Genomic DNA, 26,045 nt, shown 5'->3' on the forward strand with positions numbered 1-26,045 from the left:
TTCTTACTTATAAAGATTTTGCTAGATGAACAGCACAATTATGTAAGATAATAATACTATTATTGATTCTATTGAGAAAGTTATAAAACATGATGTTTTCTGCATTACAATGAACGTATGTAGGTTCATAGGCCTTTCTCAAATTATCATACATGGGACATTTAACAGCACAGTGAAATTCTATATCTACCCAAAAAGGGCAAAATCTTTAATCATCGGAATAATTGTATCCGTACCTATATTTGCTACATTATAGGAAAGCTTCCATTTCTAAACATGCATAGCAAGCTAACATTATACGAAGAGTTTAAATAATTTATGTAGTATTGCCATTTAAGACTGCGTCTGATTTTATAACATCGTAATCTATTCATTGAGTTTAGCTGTACATAAGTTTCTTGTCGAAAAATATCTTGACAACGTTGTTTAAATATAATGTAAAAGAGGTTTTCATCACCCATCCCTTGATTAACCCAAACGTATCCCTTTCCGTATAAACAGTAGGTCTTAGTTTTATTTACCCAACAGTCACAATGTCCACCTCATGACAATTGTAGGATATAACCATGTTTGGGTAATCTATAATCAGTCATCTTTAATGATTTGAACCAGTACTTAAGAATTCTTCTATATCTTACTACTTGCATTGGCATTCTACCCAACTCATTATAGCGAAAAGCGTTTGGTGTGTGTTTTGTAATACCAATAATATATTTACAAAATGTCGTATGTAGTTTCATTGTCAATTGCTTTGTAGAAACCCCTGACGTCCGATCCATAATTCAAGATTGGTTCTATTTTAGTGTCAAATATTTAGAATAGAGTGTTTATAGACAGTTTTCCAAACCGATGCAGTCTAGTCTTCAAAGTATAAAGTGACTTTGCCACTTGTGATGCTAACGTGTTTGACCCACATACCTTGAGTTTTTAAATGAGGATAAACAGCCAAGATATCTCATCAGACAATCACCAAATTGTCAACTTTTATATTTTTGTCCCTCTTTTCGAAAGACGATATTTTTTCTCCAGGTTTATCTTTAATTGTAGTATTCTTTTAGTTTATTTAGAGTTCACTGAAGTAGCAGTTTCGGCAACGGCAGTCAAGTCGTCTGCATACAACAGTGCAAATAAATTAGCAAATTCTAGTGTTAAACTGTTATTCTGCTCAGAAAAGTGTATTTAAATCGTTGAGGAGTAATGAAAATAGGTGATAAAACACATCATTGCATTACCCAAGCCGGGCAATTAAATATTTCTTTCAAACCAGTCGGCATTTTCACGCACGCTTTAAGATTGCCATATATGGCTTTTCGTATCGCAAGCATTTTACTAGTAATATTTTCATTTACTATTTTATGATAAAGTAAGCTCCTGTCAATACGGTCAAATGCTTTTCATAATCAACAGAAGAGCATAAAACCTATCTCTTTTAAATGGGATAAATATAGTATCGACAGTGGAATATCCACATAAAACCTAACTTGTTCGACAGACCGCTCTGGTAGCCTAGTGGTTAGAGCGTCCGCCTCGGATGCGGGAGGTCGCGGGTGAGATCTCCGGCTGAGTCATAGCAAAGACTTATAAAACTGGTACTTACAGCTGCCTCGCTTGGCGCTGAGCATTTAGAAGTTAGTGTTAGGACTGGTCGGCCTGGTGTCAGGATAATGTGGCTGGGTGGGACATGATGCTACATGTCCAAGGCATTATGCCCCAATGCTAGACATCACTAAAAACTGTCACACTGCAGACATTGCAGCGATAAGACTAACATTGTTAAAAGCTACATTAAAAATGCAAATCACACACGCACCCCCCACATAGTTTCTGTCTAAGCTTGTACATATAACATTTGATAACCAATTAATATTTGCATTACGTGCTGTATTGCATATAAAATTCAAATAATTTATTTCCCTGATACAAAGTGAAAATTTGAAAAGAACTTAGTAATGTGAATCAAATCCCAAATAGTCCGACAAGTTCTATCACAAGTCCAAATGTATAAAGTTCCAATTTAATTCCGGTGGTATTCCCAAAAAAATTCCAATATTACATGTATTGATGTGCCTGGTCTCGAATGTGATAATGTGCCAATGACCTCGAGTGTGGCGACGTGCTAGCTGTCTTTTGATATATCATAATAATAATATAACCCAAAGTGCCATTATCTGAATTTTTCGTAATTCCAAATGTATGTTTTAGTCCAAGAATGTTGAGTACATTGTAATTCCAGTGAATAATAATTTGCCTTAATAAATCCAGCCAAATTAAAAACTGAACACAACAATAAGAATAATTCTCCTTGAGATGTTAATGCAAGAATTAATAATTCTTAGGTTAATAAGATTATATACCCCTCTACTTGATCAAGGTAGTAATTACCATTTTATGGAAATACTGTCATTCTGGAACTTTGTTAGGTCAGAATCAGGACCTGCCTTTAACTCAAATTGAAGTTAAACATCTTTTACTACTAATAATGATCAGAATATTTAATCCACAATGATAGAGAAATATTAGCTATGTATTATGTTGTTTACTAAAGAAATGTCACTGGTCAGTTACACCCATTAACTTGATTTTGAACAAAGGTCAGTTACAAAAGACAGGTGTACATGTCATATCATTATTAAGAAAAGCTGACAAACAATACAAATTAAATAAACATAACTGCTTATAGCAATAAACTAATGAATTGAAGTACGCAGTTTTTACGTGGACGCAGGTGCAACACGGTCTGCACATTGTTTACTTGTGATTTTTTATTGGCTGATTCAATTATTATTCAATTATATTACCCATTGTAAAGGAAGGTAGTTATGCATGCATATATTCATTGATCTAAACGTAAGTAGTCAATGGTTGTAGCAGAACTGCCTTGTATTCGTGTAAAGTTTCCAATAACTTTATCATCACCATATCTACTATTTGCAAACCCCATTCCAGATAACTGACACAATTTCAGTAAATTATCGTCATAATGTTTTCGCTCATTTCTGTTGTTATTTGCCTGTCCCCTAAATCTCATCTTCGCTAGTCAAGGTTTCGATGACTCTGTTACGCCTTGGCATATCGAGCAGATATTTCTGTTATTCGGGTCTGTGAATTTCATTGAATGCGGCGGCAAGCCACCGCATGCAATCAAAATTAAGTTGTTCAAATTTGAACACTGTTCCTTTGTGATATAGACAAGGGGAGCACACAACCTGAAAGGACTGATAAATGAGCACCTTCCCAGTGTCGGTCCGTATTTTCACAAATACCTTTTACTCTAATAGACCTGTAATGGCTACCTCTGGTATATAGTCATACTTTCGATGTTAAACTTACAAAGTATACTTCTTAGGTCAATTGCCACCTCCGTTTTCGGCCGATGTACAATGCAGCATGCTTTTGGTTAGTTGGAATTACATACTAAGGGAGGCAACACATGAAATCCAATAGACGTCGAAAAGACCAAGTACCGATATAGCTGTTCGATCCGCCAAGGTGTATATAGTTATCGGAACCTTCGCTAACCAAGATGCCTAAATCTATATCCTCGAATATTCCTATTGCTACAATCAAATCAGCTTCCATTGAGGCATATGCATTGAAATCTCCACCAATAATAAATGGATGATTTGGATACATAATTCTATAATGTGCCGATTTGTTACCTTTAATGGTAAGCAAGTCTTCTTATTGTATTGACGAGAGTTCAGGTGACACATATACTACACTAAAAAAAAAATAGGTCATCCTGAATAGTTTGTATTCAACGAGGGAGTTTCTATCAAACATTATTTTTAATTTAATCTTAAGTTGACTGATACTGAAATGATGTCTTGTATGTTCTTTTACATTTGCAGATTTACCACCAGAGTAACGTGTTGCATCTGCCACTCGTGTAACATTTGAAACCACTCATATCGATTTTATCATGGGCCCAGGTCTCGATCGGTACAAAAAATACCAAACTTACGCATAAAATTAATAAAATCACTACAGTCCGAATTAGACTGTTCACTAGACAGTTTTCTTGTTAAACCTGAAATATTCCAGGTACAAAACTTAATATCATTAATCGTCTGCATATTAGGAATCACATGACCTCGGCCTGACTCGTGTGTCATTTATACTTACAACAGGATGCAGTGCATCATTAAACACACATTTAGTTCTATTTATAGCCAGTAAAGCACATTTCAAGAAGGCTGATTTACCTTCTCTGAGTGCCTGAGTACCTGGATGAAGAAGGATAGAGCTGTTAGTACCCGATGTGCTCTTTCTGGGAAGTCTTCATATATTCGGATACGTGGTTGATTTACTTCTGAAATATTTTGATATTCGTCTGTTCCCTTTACTCCTCCTTTTCTTTTTTTTCTCTCTCTTCATCCCGTGCCTTGTTTCGGGCTGTCTTTTTAATTTCTTTGTATTTTTTTGTAAAGTTTCTTTATCTTTCAAGCGACACAACTTAAAAATTTCTTTCATTGGACCCAGTTTCGAATGTAACTTGTGCGCTCGTTCGATTTCAATCTTCGACTCGTCGATGCCAAACGTTTGTTTTATATATTCTCTTACTGTGTTTTCCGTGTCGTTCCACATTTCACTCTTGATTTCTTGCATACCGTAGAAAATTAAGCTGTCTTTGAGTGATTGCTTTTTTAATTCTCAAGTTTCTTTTCGTTATCCAATATTTTTACTTGTCTTAACATTGATTCATTGAGGTCATTCAGGATTTTTGTAAACTGTTTTGCGCTTTTAAGTATTCATTTGATTTTTTGGTTGTTCAGTTGTATGTTCGAAGCGTTCAGGCGTCTCACTTCAGTACGGTTAGCACTCATGATCTGAATAAGATTATCTGATTTTTGCGGACATTCAGTACGGAATGCTGGGCTTGGTTTTTCTTTCTGTAAACATTGTGACTGGGAAAAATGCGGGTATGATACTCTCGCTGAATTAGTAGGCACTGATACCGTTTGACTTGTATCCATTGGATCCCTACTGAGCCATGCGTTCATATCGGTATAAGTTCTGGTCTGTATTTCCAAATCTCTCTCTGTATCAGTGACATTTTTTCTAAGACTGACATTCAAACGTGCAGTATTTCCTTGTGGCATCTCTGGTCTGCCCATCCAAGGGCCTGGGTTAAATTATATTCCTTGAATAACGAGGAAAACAAATAAAGCAAGACACGGATCGATATAATCATATTACCGATGTGAGAGTTGTTATGGTCGGGGTGGGGTGCACCCAGTATTTTTCAAAAACTACTATAGAAGTCCCACCCAGGCTTGAGTTTGGTTAGAAAATAGATCAGCGAAAGGATGATGTAAAGCCCCGAGCGCCCAGTCAGCGATGACTACGGTTAAATGGTTAAATATACAAAAAGGTTGAAGTTCAATGAATACCAGTTTAATAACAATGCAATAATCAGATGATTCAAATTACCAATTACAATCCTCCCTCTCGACCCTTTAATAGCCTATTGCATCACTTGATTATCAGTGTGAGATCGTTTTCCACCTGTCATTGTATTCTACTCATCTGTGGTATTCTCTCTCTCTCTCTCTCTCTCTCTCTCTCTCTCTCTCTCTCCTATTTCGGGGCCCCAAGTGGTCTAAAGCTCTCTCCGTTACGGATCACTGCCATCTCACCTGTCTGCGTCGGTTCGAGTCTCGGATTCAGCCAATGTGGGTATGCGAGAAAGCTTGCCAGTAGCTTCTCGTGGGTCGGTGGTTCTTTCCGGGGTTTTCCCGGGTTCTTCCTCCACCATTAATACTGGCCGCCATGTATAGCCTATCGTGTGCTGAAAAATGGCGTTAAACCCCACAACAACAACAACTCTCCTATTTCTCCCAAGTTCTTCTCCTGTTCCTCCCCTACTTTCTCCAAATTCCTTCTCCTCCTCCTCGACTTCGCTATACTCCTTCATCTCCTCCTCCACTTTCTCCTCCAGATTCCTTTTCCTCCTCCTCCACCTTCTCTCCAACGAAGAGACTTCCGTCGACTTCCACTGTTTCAGCTAGTCTTGCTTCCGTCTCCAACTCTTGACGACTCAATCGAACCCGAAGTTCTGTGTCCCCTAAAAAGCTTCCTGTGAAAACACATGGACGGTACAATCATTTTATATTGCACACAGACTATCATCAGATCTTGTGTCACTTGTTTAGGTTCGAATAAACAGTAACACAAGAAAGAGTGAAAACAACAAACTTTGAAAAGTACAATCATTTATTTCCCTGAAAAAAATCAGTAAAACTGAAGGGAAAAAAGAACTTACTGTTTTATAGAATCAAATCCAAAAATAATCTAAGAATAATCCGAAAATAAAGTTTTAGTAGTCCTAATAATAAAATGGTCCTCTGATTTCACGTTCGAATCTCGACGAAGAATCCAAGATGGAAGACGATGACGTGTGCTGCAATCTGTACTGTTTGAAGTCTACAGTTCCTTGTAGAAATAAAATTATCACTCCAGTTTCTGGTAGCTGAATACATTTTTATAAAAATAAACTTTGTTCCACAATATTTCTTGAGCACACTTATTTTCCAGAAAAATAATGGAATTAATCCTTTTGAATCCAAGTAATGTGAAATAACCCCAAACAGCACAACATACAACAGTTTGACAGCCCAGTTTCTACTGAGTTTAATTCGCCTAAACATGGGTTATATGGGGTTTCTAAAACATAAACAAGGGTTACATGATCATCTTCTGGAAGTTTATAGAATCACGTACTTCTTACAGATCACGTTTACCCAGTGTGACCCTGACAAACACCAATCATTTTTACTCTAAGAAATAAAAAAATTTTGTTTATATCTTAAAGACATAGTCGCATCATGACCTTGGAAATAACCAATCATTTTAAAATAAAATAGAATTTGTTTACGAAGGTTGCTACAAATTCTGAAACAAGGTCAGGATTTAGATCAACATCTGGTTTTTATAAACTAAAGTCAAGGTCAAACTATTTTCTAAAAAATGTATCATATCTAGTGAACAAATTTACATTACAATATCACGTAATGAAAAGTAAAAGAAAATAAAACTGTCAAATAATTAAATTGAAATAAATATATACTAAATCAGCTATAATTAAATCAAATATATATAAAACTTCTCCCCATAAGAAAAAGAAAGATTTATACATAAAGCTTTCTTTTTACTTCAGACTAATTATGCACGACGTTTTAAATTACACGGTGTACATGAAATACTATATTGTTATACACGTTAAAGTGCGTCTGCTATTACATTATCTTTTCCCTTGATGTTCCTGATGTCAAGATTATATTCCTGTAACAACAAACTCCATCTTAGTTGTCTTTGATTTTTATATTTCATCTTGCCGATGAAAGTAAGAGGGTTGTGGTCGCTAAATACAATACTCGAAGAAGGAGCTGAACTAAGGTAAACTCAAAAAGATGTTGAAATGCCAATATCAAAGCCAAATATTCCTTCTCGATTGTTGAATAATTCCTTTGGTGCTTATTTAATTTCTTGGAAAAATAGCACACTGGATGATCTATACCACTTTCATCTTCTTGAATCAAAACTGTTCCAACCACAACATCACTTGCATCAACAGACCGTTTAAAAGATTGACTGAAATTTGGAGCTGTAAGAACCGGTGCACCTTTGTGTATGGCTTTCAATTTGTCAAAAGCCTCCTGACATTTTTCAGTCCAAAGGAACTTGTTTTTCTTATTCAATAAATTTGTCAGGGGTTCAGCAATTATAGAAGAATTTGAAAATATTTTTCGATAGTATCCGGCCATACCTAGAAACCGCATCATTTGCTTTTTATTAACAGGCACGGGAAATTCAGAGATAGCCTTGATCTTAGCATCTATAGGTTTAACTTGTTTATGTCCTACCGTGTGTCCTAGGAAAGTTACACTAGCACGGCATAACTCACTTTTAGATAAACTAAATGTCAAACATGCATCAGCGAGTCTGTCAAAGAATTTCCAAATTGTCTGGATCAGAGGTAATCATATCCATGAGGCGTTGAAATGTACTTGGCGACCCTTTCTTCCCAAACGGCATTACGTTATATTAAGTCCATTTTGGAGTCACAAATGCCAAAAATTTCCTTTGCTCTTTCCGTTAGTGGAAAGTGTCAAAAATCCTTTTATAAGGTCAAATTTCGTGACATACTTGGCATTCCCGATTTTATCAATACAGTCATCGATTCTTGGTAATGAGAATGAATCTGTTTATTTTCACACTATTCACCTTCCTATAATCAGTACACATACGGAACGTTTTATCTGGTTTTGGAACAAGTATGCATGGTGAACTCCAGTCACTTTTACTGGGCTCTATAAAATCATTCTCCAGCAAATATTGAATTCCTTTTTTCAAGTATTTCTGTTTGAGAGAGTTCATCCTGTACGGGTGTTGTTTCACAGGTTTAGAATTTACAATTTCAGCAGCATGGAAAATTTTTGTTTGTCCTTGTAGGAACATCTGAAAATATGTGCTCATATTCAAATAATAACTGTTTAAGTTAATTTCTTTCTTGCTCTTGCAAATGTGAAAGCTTCTGGTCGAGATCTTTCATAATTTCTGAATTCCGAAGATTTGTCATTCCAATGTCAGTAGAATCCGATGATATTCCTTCACTTAAATTTTCATTGAGTGGGACAGGTACTACAAAATTAATTGCATGTTTAACTTGGCTGTCTCGTTAAATGTAATGGTACTCCTATAATTTATTTAGATCCCAGGAACACTAATATTATAAATTAACTCATTCATTTTTTCTTAACCTTGTAAGGGCCGTAATATCTAAGCTGAATACAAATTTGAAGAATGAGCAGGAGAGACAGAACTCCATTATTACCAAACTCAAAAGTTCTCTCCACTATAGTTCTATCAAACTATAACTTACATTTCTGACTTGAATTGCTGAATGCCAAATTCAAGCAATATAGGCTGGAAAGTTCCAGACGTCAAATTTGACCCTTGACCCAATTGAACAGAGTGGGGAACGCCAAATTGAGCAAACAAACGTTATCAAAGCTTTTGCTATTATTTTAGATTTTCTATTCCTCAAGGGAATTGCCATTGAAAACCTTGTTGACACACCGTTAATGGTCAACATGTATTTGTTACCTACTTGGTCTTGGGTTAGGGACCAACACAATCTACCATAATTCTACTGAATGATTCGTCAAAGGCAGGAATAGGTTGTAGATGAAGCTTGGGCATATTCTGATTTGGTTTTCCTACTATTTGACAGGTATGACAAGATCTACAGTATTTACCAACATCACTTTTGATGTTTGGCCAGTAAAAGCGAGTTAAGATCTTGTGATAAGGTTAATTGGTCCCTAAATGACCAGCCAATGGAGTTTCATGGGCCAGACTAAATATTTCCTGTCTGTAAGGTTTTGGAACTACAATCTGATAGTTCACTGACCATTCGTCATCAGCATCTCCATTTTCTCATACGAATTCCATTTTTAATGAAATAACATACGTGAACTTTAGAAGCTTCAGTTTCGCAAATGGCCTTCTGAAACAAACAGGAGATCTGATCTTTTTCCTGTTCAACGACAAGTGATTGTTGTTTATCACCCTGATTGAAATAAAGAGAACGAGTCGTTAAAAGAGGATCACTGTGGTCAATACATTCCGATTGATCCAAACAAGAAGTGAAAGTGACCTCATCAAAGGCCTGACCAATGCATATGTCATCTAAAGGAATACTTTCCTCATCAACATCATTCTCAAAAGCGTTCTTTGCCATAGCTCTGGTAACTGCACAAGCTGGAAACATATCAGGGATTTCTTTTTCAGTTGGATCAACTTTCCTATCCAAGCAAGGCTTGTCAGTTACAAGTGGATTAACCACAAACGTGTCTTCAGTTAGGTCGTTGCCTAGTAATAAATGAATGCCCTCAACGGGTAAAACAGAGACTGTTCCGACTGTCACGGGTCCTGAGACTAAGTCTTATGACAAATTTACACAATGGAGAGGAATATTGACAAAGCCGCACTCTACTCACTGAATAAGAACACTGAAAGTTAGATTAAGAATTCTCAGAAAAAGGCAAAATACCTGATAATAAAAGAATGAGAAGCTCCTGTGTCCCTTAAAATTGTAATAGGGATAGGATTGGCCGAATTACCCAAGAGTGACATAAAACCAATCGATATGAATGGTTCATAATTTTCCATAATCAAATCAGACTGGGGTTTGATAGACCCTACAAATGTATTGCTTTCAATACATGCCCGTGACCTTGACCTCTTAGAAATAAAATCATTTGGAATAGGTCTGTCTTGATTCTAATGCCTAGTTTTCAGTTTGTAGCAATCAGAAATAACGTTCCTTTTTTCTTGACATGGGTACACGTAGGAAGAGACAAGGATCTTGAATCAAGCTTCTCTGAAGCAAACAATCAAAATGTTTAGAAGTTGTGCCAGTTTTGAGTTTTAGAAGGGCTTGTATTAGGCTGAAATACTTTTCTGCCAAAAGGCTGTTGAGTAGAAGTCTTATGTACAAAGGAAACTTTATGAGTTAAAGAATACTCATCAGCAGCACGAGCAGCATTTTCCAAGGTTTCAATCTGATGCTCGTCAAGATAAGACTTAATGTTATTATGGACACAGATTTTGAACTCTTTAAGTAATATAAGTTTAAGACTTTCATAATCTTGTTCATCTTTCTTGGCTAAACACCATCTATCAAATAACTTCTCTTTTTCTCTATCACATTCGACATGACTTGTCCAACTTCTTTTCTATAGTTTCTGAATTATTTCCGATAAGCGTTAGGGCCTAACTCATAACCCCATAAGATGCATTCTTCAACCGTATCATAGATACCACTTTGCTGAACTGACAGTGAACGGTAAAGATCACTAGCTTTACCAGTGAATACACATTGTAATAATTGAGTCCAATGCTCCCTTGGCTATTTCAAAATTTTCACCAACTTTTTCAAAATAAGGAAACTATTTGTCTACTTTTTCTCTGAAAGAGGGCACTAATCTAATACTCTTTGCATAATCAAAACATAAATTTGGATTTGAAGTATGAATGTGCTTTTCACGTGCCAGTTCCATTTGTTGCATTTTACATTGGTATTTCCTCTCTTTCTTCCATTTGCATTTGTTCTTTTTGTAACTGCATTCGTCCTTCTTTCTTTTTCTTCCTTATCTAACTGCATTTGCATCTGTTTTTCTTTCTTTCTTTCCTGTCTCTCTCTCCTTTTTCTAGTGTTGTATCTACGTTTGTTTTTCTTGTAATTGCATTTGTCTTTCTTTCTTTTACTTCTGCTCGTAAATGCATTTGTTTTTCTCTTTCTTCTTTCTGAAGCTCCAGCTTCCTCAACTCCAGTTTCATCTTGTATTTTAATTCTAATTCATTCATTTTAATGTCAGAGTCTAATTTAGACATACTGACTGAAACCAAAGCACTTTTATCCAAAACATTCTTTTCTACCAAATACTGAGCCACAATATTTTATTTCCTTTTTCGTTAAGTAAGCCTTTACTTCAGAAAGTCGTATTTTCTAGCAAGTTGCATCAAATCATCTTTATTGAAAAGATCAAATTGTTCCTGGGTAGGATTTGAAAGAAAGATTTCCACTTTTGATGACATTTTAGGAAAAGCTTGCCAATTTCACTAAGATTTCAAAACCTCGAGAATTCAAATTTAAAAAAACGTTTTCTGAAATATTCTATCCAAAATTTAAAATTATCCTTAGGACGAGCTCCCAGTTTTCTTATGTCACTTGTTTAGGCTCTAATAAACAGTAACACAAGAAAGAGAGAAAACAACAAGCTTTGAAAATACAATAATTTATTTCCTGGAAAAATTCTGTAAAAATGAAAAAAAATAAAAAAATATGAACTTACGGTTTTAAAGAATCAAATCCAAACCTAATCCAAAAATAATCCGAGAAGACAATTTTTATAGTCCTAATAACAAAATGTTCTACTGATTTCACGTTCGAATCCCGACGAAGAATCCAAGATGGAAGACGATGACGTATGCTGCAATTTGTAGTGTTGCAGTCTTCAGTTCCTCGTAGAAATAAAAATTATCACTCGTTTCCAAACATTCCAGGAACTCGTAAGAAAGTTTCAAAACATAATTATTCGAGCGACCCTATTCTTGGTATTGGTCAGTGATGGAAAGATTGGCGAGTTTTGGGGTGAATTCCATATAGACCAGCTGATTTGTTAGTGTCTATTGTATTGATAATATTAACATTATTAGTTATTGGAACTAGGGGGATATTTAAAATAGCATGATCGGGTACCCTTTCATTTACTAAGGCAGTACATTTGTCTGGGTTAGGCTCTGTGAAATCAGACCTGTCAAGTGTTTAGGAAATATGAGCAAAAGCGAGGTTCAGCAGGTTTGCAGTTTAATCATGTCTTTAACTAAAATGTCACATGGACTTATGAGGACAGGTTTCCTTGAATTTAGTTCTTCCAAATGATTCCAGAATGAACTGCTATCAGAGTTTGAGGCGATGGTTTCTTTGGAAACGGAGCGTTTACGTTTACAATAAAGCACTGACTTTGTTCCTCCATAAACGATAATGGGTAAACTCTTTACATTTATAATTGTTGTTTCGTTTACGATGCGCCTAGGCTATTTCATTACTATTCCGTTCTGGTGGTTTTGATAGTTTAATTATTTTGTTTTGTATGGAAATATGTTGTTTTGTTAGGATAGTAAGAAAACGGTGGTTCCAGGGTCTGTATTAGAGAAGTGATTCAGATATATACTGAATACCGGTGCTATTGGGTACCAATATATCCGTACCATCCATTTATACTTAAATGCAGATCGCTTGTTTACGACGACATTGGAATTAATATGGCATGCCGTTCAGCCTATTAATTATACTTTAAAGGCGATCGAATTTTATTTTATTTTCAGAGTGTCTCTGTCTGAAAAGTTTGCGTCATACTACGGAAACTTGAGAGGACTACTTCTCGGCTCCAACTTATCAGGGCGGAGAGCTACACCGCAGGAAAACCTCTTTCCGGAAGAGGCACAGCTAACATCATTTAAGAAGGATAAAGAATCTAAAGAAGGTTTGTGATTCTGTGTCTTTCTTTTCTATTTACATATTGAGGAGGGGCCCCGAGTGGCCGAGTGGCCTAAAGCGCTCACCGTTACGGATCACTGCCATCTCACCTCTGTCTGCGTCGGTTCGAGTCTCGGATTCGGCTAATGTGGTTATGTGAGAAAGCTTGCCAGTAGCTTCTCGTGGGTCGGTGGTTCTTTCCGTTTTTTTCCGGATTCTTCCTTCACCATTAATACTTGCCGCCATGTATAGCCTATATTGTGCTGAAAAATGGCGTTAAACCCTACAACAACAACAACAAAACAACATATTGAGAAATGAGATATTTATCATGACAAATTACAGCAGTGGCAATATCTTATTGGATTTTTGGAACCTACTTTAACAGACCCATTTCAATTACATCACTAGCGGCCAATTTAACACTTTAAGGACCGCTCATGTGGCCGAGTGGTTAGAGCGTCCGCTTCGGATGTGGGAGGTTGAGGGTTCGAACACCGGCTTGGTCATACCAAAGACTTATAAAAATTGTACTAACAGCAGCCTCGCTTGGCTCTTAACATTAAGAGGTTAGTGTTAAGACTGGTATGCCTGGTATCAAGATAATGTGACTGGGTGGGACATGATGCTGCATGGTCGCGTCGTGATGACTCAGACAACACTACAAACTGCCACACTGCAGACATCGTAGAGATAAGACTGAATTATTTTTCAAGCTACGTTAAATATCCAAATCACACACACACACACACACAAACACTTCAGTGGACATGAATTTACCTGAGAGAGGACAACTTGGCAAGAAATGGAACCACTATAAATGATTTTAAACAAAGCAATTTAAGAAGGCATCACAAAATAATTTTAAAAAATGTTTAAACGTTTTTGGGAAAATTATACATACATACATACAAACATACATACGTACATACATACATACATACATACATACGTACACACACACATACATACACACATACATACATACATACATACATACATACATACATACATACATATATACATACATACATGCATGCATGCATGCATGCATGCATGCATGCATGCATACTCAACGTAGGACTATGCCTGATTTCTGCTATTTCGATTTCTTTTACGTTTTAATATATATTCTTGACAACCAAATAATTTACCAAATAAAATACAAAAAGTAGCATTTATCATATTTCTCGAATATTTCCGTCGATGAGCAATATCTCAAAACACTAAATGCGAAAGGAAAGGACAGCATCAAAGGGGATGCATTTTCATGACAGGGTCATTTAACCTGTATGAAAATAGCTTCCGTTTCCTTCTTTCGATCGACTCTGCCATCAGCTTGATAGACACCTTTCAAAATATCATTCTGTTAGGAAATCACCAATATGTTCGCTCAGCAACCTTATCAGTTATGTCAAAGCCAGACGGATCTTGTGAAATTCATTGACGTGTACAAATCCCATTTTTAACTGGGAGATAATATGTACATTCAAAGCAACAATTCATACTCAGCCAGATTACAGTGAGTAAAAGCTTTATCGGATTTGACGTTTAAGGGCATGACGTCTTAGGGCATGGCGTCTTTGGGCAAACGAGTTTTGTGTGTACCGTATGTACTCCTTTTGAAGTCAACTCTAACTGTAAATAACATAGAACCTGATCTGTCTTCGTATAATGCATCGGCAGCTCAGTGTGTAAATTATTTTTTCTAGTCGTTACTCCTAATAAAGTGCGTTGACAAAAATACGTTTCAAAAGGACATTTTTGACAAGCTCATTCTACTATGGTTATCTGTAGATACGTTTAACATGGACATTTTGGACAAGCTCATTCTACTATGGTTATTTGTAGATACGATTTAAAAGGACACTTTGGACAAACTCATTCTACTTTGGTTGTGTGAAGATACGGTTTAGAAGGACATTTTGGACAAGCTGGGTCTACTTTGGCTATCTGTAGATACGTTTTAAAAGGACATTTTGGACCAGCTCATTCTAGCTAGGTTATCTGCAGATGTGTTTTAAAAGGACATTTTGGACAAGCTGATTCTACTTTGGCTATCTGCAGGTACGTTTTAGAAGGACATTTCAGACAAGCTCATTCTACTTTGGTTATCTATAGATACGTTGTAGAAGGACAATTTTGACAAGCTGATTCTACCTTGGTTATCTGTAGATACGTTTTAAAAGGACATTTGGACAAGCTGATTCTACTTTGGTTATCTGTAGATACGTTTTAAAAGGACATTTTGGACAAGCTGATTCTACTTTGGCCATTTGTAGATACGTTTCAGAAGGACAGCTTGGACAAGCTCATTCTACTTTGGTTATCTGTAGATACGTTTTAGAAGGACATTTTGGACAAGCTGATTCTACTTTGGCTATCTGTAGAGATGTTTTAAAAGGACATTTTGGACAAGATCATTCTACTTTGGCTATCTGTAGAGATGTTTTAAAAGGACATTTTGGACAAGATCATTCTACTTTGGTTATCTGTAGATACGTTTTAGAAGGACATTTTGGACAAGCTCATTCTACTTTGGGTATCTGTTGATGTGTTTTAGAAGACATTTTGGACAAGCTGTTCCTACTTAGGTTATCTGTAGATCCGATTTAAAAGGTACGTTTTAGAAGGACATTTCAGACAAGCTCATTCTACTTTGGTTATCTATAGATACGTTGTAGAAGGACAATTTTGACAAGCTGATTCTACCTTGGTTATCTGTAGATACGTTTTAAAAGGACAATTTTGACAAGCTGATTCTACCTTGGTTATCTGTAGATACGTTTTAAAAGGACATTTGGACAAGCTGATTCTACTTTGGTTATCTGTAGATACGTTTTAAAAGGACATTTTGGACAAGCTGATTCTACTTTGGCCATTTGTAGATACGTTTCAGAAGGACAGCTTGGACAAGCTCATTCTACTTTGGTTATCTGTAGATACGTTTTAGAAGGACATTTTGGACAAGCTGATTCTACTTTGGCTATCTGTAGAGATGTTTTAAAAGGACATTTTGGACAAGATCATTCTACTTTGGCTATCTGTAGAGATGTTTTAAAAGGACATTTTGGACAAGATCATTCTACTTTGGTTATCTGTAGGTACGTTTTAGAAGGACAATTTTGACAAGCTCATTCTACTTTAGGTATCTGTAGATACGTTTTGAAAGGACATTTTGGACAAGCTGATTCTACTTTCGCTATCTGAAGATTTAGAAGGACATTTTGAACAAGCTCGTTCAACCTTGGTTATCTGTAGACACGATTTAAAAGGACATTTTGACAAGCTCATTGTACTTTGGGTATCTGTAGAGATGTTTTAAAAGGACATTTTGGATGAGCTTATTCTACTTTGGCTATCTGGAGATATCTTTTAAAAGGACATTTTCGACAAGCACATTCAACTTTGCCTATTTGTAGATACGTTTTAGATGAACATTTTGGACAAGCTGATTCTACTTTGGTTCTCTGTAGATACGATTTAAAAGGACATTTTGGACAGGCTCATTCTACTTTGGTTATCTGTAGATACGTTTTAGAAGGACATTTTGAACAAGCTGATTCTACTTTGGCTATCTGTTGATCTGTTTTAGAAGGACATTTTGGACAAGCTGATTCTACCTTGGTTATCTGTAGATATGTTTTAGAAGGACATTTTGGACAGGATCATTCTACTTTGGCTGTCTGTAGAGATGTTTTAAAAGACATTTTGGACAACCTTATTCTAATTTGGCTATCTGTAGATACGTTTTAGAAGGACATTTTGGACGATCTTATTCTACCTTGGTTATCTGTAGATACGATTTGAAAGGACATTTTGGACAAACGCATTCTACTTTGGTTATCTGTAGATACGATTTAAAAGGACATTTTGGACTAGCTGATTCTACTTTGGTTATCTGTAGATACGTTTTAGAAGAACATTTTGGACAAGCGCATTCTACTTTGGCTATCTGTTGATGTGTTTTAGAAGGACATTTTCGACAAGCTGATCCTACTTAGGTTATCTGTAGATCCGATTTAAAAGGACATTTGGGACAAGCTGATTCTAACTTGGTTATCTGTATGTACGTTTTGGAAGGACATTTTGGACAAGCTCATTCTACTTTGGCTATCTGTAGAGATGTTTCAAAAGGACATTTTGGACAAGCTGATTCTACTTCGGTTATCTGTAGATACGTTTTAAAATGTCATTTTGGACAAGACTGGTCTTTTCCTTGAATTCTAGATCTGTAATTATTTGCCGCTATGGCTTTTATGTGATAATCACTGTGTTGCTATTTTTACGACTCTTTGGTCTTAAATTAATTATTGGAGACGAGAGAAAACAAGTTTTGTCAAATTCAACAAATAATTTTTTTCCCTCGAATACAAAGTGGTAATTTCAAAAGAACTTAAAGCATTGCGAATTAAATCCCAAATAGCCCAGAAAGTTCTATCACCAGTCTTAATGAATAAAGTTCTAATTAAATCCCAGTGGTCTTCGAAATAAAATCCAACACTGTATATATTGATTTGCTTTTAGTAGCCTGTGACTTGAAGATCTGCAAATATTCTTTGTTGAATCATGATAATGTAATTCAACATGTCCTTATCTGAATTCACTATAATTCCAGGTTAATGTTTCTGTCTAAGAATATTATTGAGGAGCGCTTTGTGCATTTACAGAGGATTATAATTTGAATAAGCAAATTTAATCTGACTGAAAATACTGAACAAACAATAAAGATGGCTCTGCTATAAGATGTGAAGCAAGAAGGAGCGATTTCTCAAATAAACAAGATTATAAACCCCCTTACCTGACCTTGGTCATAATCAGCATTTCAAAATATAATACGACTATTTAGTGAAGTTTTCCATTCTGGAACATTCTGGATTGCAAGATAAAGTATTTGACTACAATTATAGAAATGTGGTAAACATCGGGTATAACTGGCTCATCCATGGGAAATTCCAATGTCCTTGATTCAGACTAAGATAATCATCCTAATATTTAACCCATACTCATAGGGAAATATTATTTATGTATTATTTGTTTGCCAGAATAAAAGTTACTGGTCAGGTAGACTATAAAGTTGATTTTGGGCAAGGTCAAGTCCAAAATAAAATTATACAAAATACACCATGCAGAGAAAACAACAACAAATAATGCAAACTATTTATTCATAACATTGTTGACTATTAAATACGCAGCGTATTACTACCAAAATTAGGTTGTTAGAGCCCCCACCCCGGTCTGCTCCGGTGTTTGATTGAACGTATCCTTGACCAACCATCAGTGATCGCAATTACAGCGTTCGTTACTTACACAGTCGATATATATATATATATATATATATATATATATATATATATATATATATATATATATATATATATATATATATATATATATATATATATATATATATATATATATATATATATATATATATATATATATATATATATATATATATATATAATTTGTGTTTGGGTTTGAACCGAAATATATAAATCTGTCAAGTAGTTACACAATTTGTCTCCCGACGAGGCTTGCCCCGCAACTGGGATTTCCTTGTCTCGGTCCAAACCCATGGGTAGATTCTTTTTCTCACCCAATAATTTCCTTTAAAGTGAAAAAGAACTTTTCAGTTGTGCAATGTAGTTCACGCGCCAATGTTTAGATGCGGTGCATTAATACAAATATGTTAGCGAGAACTGCGGGATTACTGTGTCATCCGAAGTATAGTTTTATGCGTGAGCCCCAAAAAATAACATTGCATAGTATTGAGATATTATCACATTTAATATATGGATGCTATATGAAATTAACAATAACTAGTTAATATTTATTACAATTATATTATATTATAATTTGTTTCACACGAAGTATTTAAAACTAGTTACGTAGCTTTAGCTACATTTAATGACGCTGACCTGAAAATAAACTGGGCTAGGCCTTCATAAAGAATAAAATTGACCATGCTGTGTGGAACGAACTAGTATAAAAACAAAAAGCTCGAAATCGTATGTATGTGTGTCTTTGTCTCTCTCGAATTTTTTTTGTATGGTGTGTTCTCAAAGATGGATTTGCCTTAAGTTACTATGTTTTTGTTATATATTTGTTGCTGTTGCTGCTGTTGTTGTTGTTTGATTTTAGAACAACTACGTCAGGCGCAGCATAAGACAGCAAGGGTTTCTTTTTTTAAAAGTAGTTATAAGCGCGTGGACACCTTGACTGAGAAGACTGGTTTGAAATGACTAGACTGAGATAAGAAAAGTAAGGTTAGCAAAACAGCTAGATTTCTCTGTAGCATGAGTAAGAAAATTCTAGGGAACGATTTTGTAGAAAACCGTGTCTGGTCAGAAGTTGTCCTCATGCGTTAATTATATTTTGTAAATATGAAAATGAAATCAGTTATGACTCATTATTTGCAATTTTTACTTGTCAGCAAGTGAAGCTGTCATGATCAATTATCTGCCATTATATTGCAAGTATTTTAATTGAAAGAAAAATGTTGCATTTATGTTATTTGCTCCATTGCTGTAATCATTTAACGATTGTTCTTATTACATGAATTTTACTTCTTTAACAGCTGTGATTATGTACTTGTTTGCCTCAAAAGCGACGAAAAACCTTCATGGAATACTCTTGTGAAGATGTGATAGAAATTGTGTTTTCTCTGTATTTCCTAACTGAGACTAACATAATTTTCTCTCGCCATAATCATAATTTTAAGGTGGACATGTTTAGCAGACATGTATAAACCGCAGGCTAAATACAGAATCAAATGAGGTGAGTAGTGATAGGGTGTGATATAGGGTCATAATGGAAATCTCAGTCAAAAAGTTGCCGCGGCACTATGGGGTCTAAGGGACTTTAAGATGGGTGGGTCTGTATAGGGTCAAGGGGAATCTAACATAGGGAATAAATTAGGCCTGTATAGGGTAGATAGGAATGCAACAGGGGTGACGTCACGATACTAAACACTGGCAGAAATGTTGTAACAATGTTGCAAGTGGCTGATCTCAATCGGGCCCAAAGGTGGGAAATAACCTAGAACGTTTGGCGGGACATAGACATATATAACACATACAACATGCAACATACAACATGGAGACAATGATTGATGAACATCAATCTATTACACAAAAATATATACAATCGACAAAAGAAAATTTAGGCAAGAAAACAAATCTTTTAGAGGCATATGAGTGGCCTGAAAAGGACGTTTGGGTTTCTTCTTTTTTCTTCAAATTGCTTCTATTCTTCCACCAGCTTCTTTCTTCTGTTCTACACATTTTGGCTTCTTCTCCTCATTGTTTTCCTCCTCCTGTTTCTCTTTCTCTTCATCTTTCATCCTCTTCTCATATTCTTCCTTTTCTATTTTTTTGTTCCATGCTCTCATTCTTCTATCTTCTTCATCACCCTTCTCTCCTTTCTTTTTTCATCACTTCCCTTACTTTGTCCTTAGACTTTCTCAAAGGTTTTATTTCCATTGTGACTCTATGGGGACTGTCAGAATAGTGATCCTCATCCATTTTGACCAGCATCTCTTCTCTCATTCCAAAATTGTCCACCACTTCTGTAACGTCTCCATGTTATCAATGGTATTAGAAGCCATCTTCTTCTTTAGTTATTCCGGAGAATGGCGCGAATGACTGACGCTTGACTTCATATGTCTCAAGCACGGACGTGAAGGAAAACATCCCTTACACACACTTCACATATTATGTATTATCCACACAGAAGGGAAGGCTAAAAACCCTAATATCTACCATAACAAATCCCAATATCTACAATCCACACAAACGTACGCGAACGCACAAAAGCCCAAAATATACTATCAAAACCATAATATCTACTACCCTCACAGAGGAAGGAGACAACAAAAACCCACAGTATCTACTATCCACACACGGGAAGCAGAAAAAACACAATATTTACTATCCACACAAACGTACACGAACCCATACAAACCCAAAATATACTATCAAAATCCCCAATATCTACTATCCACACACGGGAAGGAGAAAAAAAGACAATATCTACTATCACACACAAACGTACGCGAACGCTTACAAACCCAAAATCTACTATCCACACAAACGTACGCGAACTCAAACACACACACACACACACACATAGTCACACCAGTAAAGGAGTGAGTGTTTATAATCACACTACTCCACACTCACTCAAATTGGCAACTTGAATAGTCTCTTTTCTAAAGATTTAGGCAGCCCTGAAAAGAGCTGTTTTTTTTTCTTCTTGAACTCCAGATTTACCTGGTTAATTGTGAAACATCTCAGGCCGGGAACCACAGATGCAACGCCGGCTCCAGGAATTTTCGCAATTGAATATAGCTGTTGGGAGTGCGGAGGCAGCTTGAGTGGCCTCATCGTTCCAATCTTCACTTTGCAGGACCCTGAATACTTCCCTTTGTCTCATATTACGCCAGATCTGGGGATGATGTTGTTGTCGACGTGGTTGCTCTCGCAACTCCTCCTCCTAGTTGTTCATCTGTGAGATCACGACTCTTGCTACTGGTGGTAGAGGCTGTGGTTGTGGCAGTGGCTGTAGCTTACGTGGTTGTGGTTCTGCTGCTACTGCCTGTGGAGGCGACCTCACCCCAGGCTTGACCTCACACAGAGGTCTCATTATGAGGTGAGGCAGGATCCCTCGCTTTTTATCATTCTCGTCTTTTTTTCTTCTCCTCCTCCTCCTCTATCCTGTCCTTTCGGCTATGGCCGCCATAGCCAGCTCGTCTAAAATGCGCTTGGAATACTCCAGGTGCTTTTGGAGTTCCACGTTTTCTGATTCTGCTGCTCATTTTTTTCACAGTTGATTAATCAACGGCGTGTAGCCAGACTGAAGAGCTTTACATCTGTCAAGCACATACGTGAAGGAAAACGTCTCCTGATTACAAAACGTACAAGACCCATATCATTACCACAAAAGACATGGAACGCACGGACCTAAAAGAAACACTTACAAACACTAATTACAAACACAAACACACATAGACTAATATTTTGACAAGCCACAGAAACGAAGTGCCTATAAAACACTTCTATTTATTTTGGACATAAAGCAAAGAAACGAAATGCTTATAGACACACTTTTAACTTACTAACATACAATTGGAATTTGAACTATGTCTTTTCTAAAGTATTGGAGCAGCCCTGAAAAGGGCATTTTTTGTGGACGGGGAGTTATGGAAATATTTTATCGTCCCCGTCTGGCAACAAGCTTTCCCACAGGACAAGGTCTGATATTTCGGGAAAAGAACGGTTTCGTGTCTCCACCACAGTCGACAAATTCTCTGTCTGGTTCCTGCTGTTGTTGCTGATGTTCTCTTTGCTCTCTATGCTTCTGAAGTCTGTACTTCTACGTCCGCTGTTCTTATTCTTTCTTGATTTCCTCTCTGAAGACTTCTCCTTTCAGTTCTCTTTGTCCAATTTCAACATTCGGAAATTCTATTCAGGCTTGGGTATCAGGCTTTGCTGACTCAGTGCAAATGTACGTATGCTTTGTTTAGTTTAGCTAAATTGAAACGTATCTTCATAGGAGGATGAGTGAACAATGGATGGTCAGACTGGTCGGTCGGTCGTTTTAATTGTAGTCGTGTTCGTCCTTGCGGGCATGTACGACTGTTTAATTTCCCATTTGGGAATGATTGCTTTTACGAAAGGGAAGGAATTGTGCCACTTCATCCAACGTATTAATGAACTTCGGAAGTGCTATCTGATTAGTCCGATTTCGAGACATTCATGTCTCACGGGACTAGTCGTGAGTGGGAATGGTCCACAAGCACTCAGCTAGATGGTACACGTCTGCAGGTGGCAAATGAGGGTTGGACTCGGTGGAAGGTATGCGCCCTACATCTGGTATCGAGTTTTGTGCCCCAATTTCCGAATAGTAAATGGCGTCGTTTTGCCGTATTTTTAATTTGGAAAATCATGTGTACTGTTTGTAGAAGAAGAGATAGGTATAGATGGCAAGATGAATATCCTAGTCTATTTTAGGGAAAAGTTATTTAATCGAGTAATATTTGGTGTTTCTATTCTAAAAGTAAATATTTCCGCCTTCTGAGGGGTGCCTGATGACAATGAATTAGTCACCTTATATAGTTCAATATTATAAGGACGTATTTCCTAATTATATAATTTGGGTTTTTAACCACCTTATAGATCTAATTTTGGGTTGTTACTCTAATTTCTAATTAGTTTGAGTCAATGTGTTGCCGCATTGCGCAACGGGCCCTGCTGGTGAGATTTAAGCCACCTTATAATTGTTATTTTTGCTGGCCAGTCATAATTAGTATATTCTAAGACGATTCATCATGCCTTAAGTAATGATGGGGCAGATAGATGTTAATATGAATGATGGTTACTTAATTACCGATCACCTATTGCATTGCTTAATGTATTATACATCCGGACAGCTCAAGGCGCCGAAGTGGGTGATAGGTGCAAGTGTAACATCAGCCCGCGCACTGGAGGTACTCGCCCCTTCTCGGGCTGTAAACCGTATGCTACTCCCGCCCCAAATTTCCCACCCAGCCACACTAAGAGGTATGTCCGGTAATGCACAGTTTATTGTTGTATGGATGTATTGATTAAGTCCTACTTCTAAAACTGTCTAATCTACATTGCTTATGTAATCACCATAGGTGTCAGGTCGTTCTGAGTATATGGATTGGTTGGCTTATATTTTATTAATTTTGTCAATTTCCTTGAGGAAGATTAACATGACATCATTTGTTTGATTTGGGTTGGGATTTGTTTTGTTTTGAAGTTCGGGGTAGGTATATCACGAATCGATGTTCTTTAATGTAGTGACCAACTGTTTTCCTTTGTTCGTCATATTTCGGGCATATATTGAAAACATGCCGGAGGTCTTCATCATCAACACGATAGGGGCATTTTGCTTCAAATCCACAAATCTCTTGGCATCCGTCCGTCTACGAGAGACGATGGCATAGCTCCAAAGTACGCTTTTGCTTATCCTTCTTTTTAGCTCTCTTTTCAGCTTGCTTTATTCTTCTCTTTTCCTCTGCGTTTTGAACTCCCTGCCTGACAGCTAGACGCCAGCTGGAACGGTTGTTTGCACAGCTCTCCCAGTCGTTGACATTGATGTTTGCTGTCTTCATATCCTTCTTGCAAACATCTTTGTAGCGCAGATGTGGTCGTCCAGTTGGTCGTGCACCTTCTGCTAACTCCCCATATAACAGGTCCTTGGGAATGCGACGTGGGTCCATTCTCTTGACATGGCCGAGCCAGCGAAGGCGCCTCTCGCTGAGTATGGAGAACATGCTGTTCATGTTGGCGCGTTCTAGAACCTCTGTGTTGGGTACTTTGTCCTGCCACTGGATGTGCAGAATGCGCCGCAGACATCTCAGGTGGAAGCTGTTGAGTTTCCTCTCGTGTCTTGCATAGGTGGTCCATGTTTCGCTGCTGTAGAGAAGTGAGCTGAGCACGCATGCTTGGTAGACACGCAGTTTGGTCTTCTCTGTGAGGTTGGGGTTGTTCCAGACCCTCTGGTTAAGTCTGGCCATCCCTGCTGCTGCCTTGGCAATCCTGCCGCCCACCTCAGAATCAATGGAGAGTGAGCTGGAGATGTTAGACCCGAGGTATGTGAAGTTCTCGACAACTTCCAAATTGTACCCATCGATGGAGACAGAGGGAGGGGAGTCTGTGTCCTGTGCCATGACATTTGTTTTCTTCAAACTGATGGTCAGTCCAAATTCCTTACATGCATGGGAGAGGCAGCATACCAGCTGCTGGAGTCCATCTTCCGTGTGTGATGTCAAGGCTGCATCGTCGGCAAAGAGCAATTCACGGATGAGTACCTCTGTGACTTTAGTCTTAGCACGGAGACGGGCGATGTTGAACAGCTTGCCGTCAGCCCTGGTATGGATGTACACTCCCTCGCTGCAGTCCTTGAATGCGTACTGGAGAAGCATGGAGAAGAAGATGGCAAAGAGCGTCGGTGCAAGGACACAGCCTTGTTTGACTCCGCTAACGACTGGGAATGCTTCAGATGTTGCGCCATTGAAGCACACTGTGCTGTGCATGTTCTCGTGGAACGACATAATGACAGCAAGCAGACGTGGGGGGCAGCCAATCTTCTGCAGGAGTCTGAAGAGTCCACTCCGACTAACCATGTCAAACGCCTTCGTCAGGTCTATGAAGGCAATGTAGAGGGGCATCCGCTGCTCGCGACACTTCTCCTGCAGCTGACGTAGTGAGAAGATCATGTCTACAGTTGACCTGCTGGCTCGAAATCCACACTGGGATTCTGGGTAGACGCGGGAGGCTAGGATCTGCAAGCGTGCCAAGGCAACACGGGCGAAGGCCTTTCCGACGATGCTGAGGAGGGAGATGCCCCGATAGTTGTTGCAGTCGCTACGGTCTCCTTTGTTTTTGTACAAAGTGACGATGTTGGCATCACGCATGTCCTGTGGGATGTATCCCTGTTCCCAGCAAAGGCAGAGAAGTGTGTGTAGGGGCTGGAGCAGTGCTGGTTTTCCGCTCTTGAGGACTTCAGGCGGAATGCCGTCGCTTCCAGGAGCCTTCCCACAGGCAAGGCAATCGATGGCTTTTCCGAGCTCTTCCAGGGTGGGCTGTGTGTCTAGCTCCTCCATGACAGGCAGGTCTGGAATGGCGTCCAGGGCAGTTCCAGTGACATTGTTTTGGGTTGCATATAGCTCAAGATAGTGCTCAACCCATCGCTGCAGTTGTTTCCACTGGTCTGTGATGACTTCGCCCGTCTTGGACTTGAGGGGGGCGGTCTTGTAGCTGGGGGGGGCCTGTCGCTTTTTTGATACCCTCATACATTCCTCTTGTATCCCCGGTGTCAGCAGCTGTCTGTATACTGTTGCAAAGGTTCAGCCAGTAGGTGTTGGCACAGCGGCGGGCGGTCTTCTGGGCGTTATTCCTTGCAATCCTGAGGGCTTGTAGTGTTCTGGGGCTAGGTGCAGCCTTGTATGCCAGAAGGGCTTTCCTCT

The 26,045-nt window shown here is 37.8% G+C and overlaps 1 protein-coding gene across 3 annotated transcripts in view; it reads left to right on the forward strand.

Annotated features, from left to right (window-relative positions):
* LOC149782522 (hemocyte protein-glutamine gamma-glutamyltransferase-like) overlaps positions 1–26,045 on the forward strand; it is a 227,220-nt gene that overhangs the window by 100,739 nt on the left and 100,436 nt on the right. For all 3 annotated transcript variants that reach the window (XM_089933950.1, XM_089933951.1, XM_089933952.1), the window contains exon 2: positions 12,898–13,055. In XM_089933950.1, the coding sequence (XP_089790076.1) occupies positions 12,898–13,055 (158 nt within the window). The remainder of the gene's footprint in view (positions 1–12,897; positions 13,056–26,045) is intronic.

The sequence above is a fragment of the Sinohyriopsis cumingii genome, chromosome 15 (genome assembly GCF_028554795.1).
Source record: "Sinohyriopsis cumingii isolate HCF-2022 chromosome 15, ASM2855479v2, whole genome shotgun sequence".
NCBI lineage: Eukaryota > Metazoa > Mollusca > Bivalvia > Unionida > Unionidae > Sinohyriopsis > Sinohyriopsis cumingii.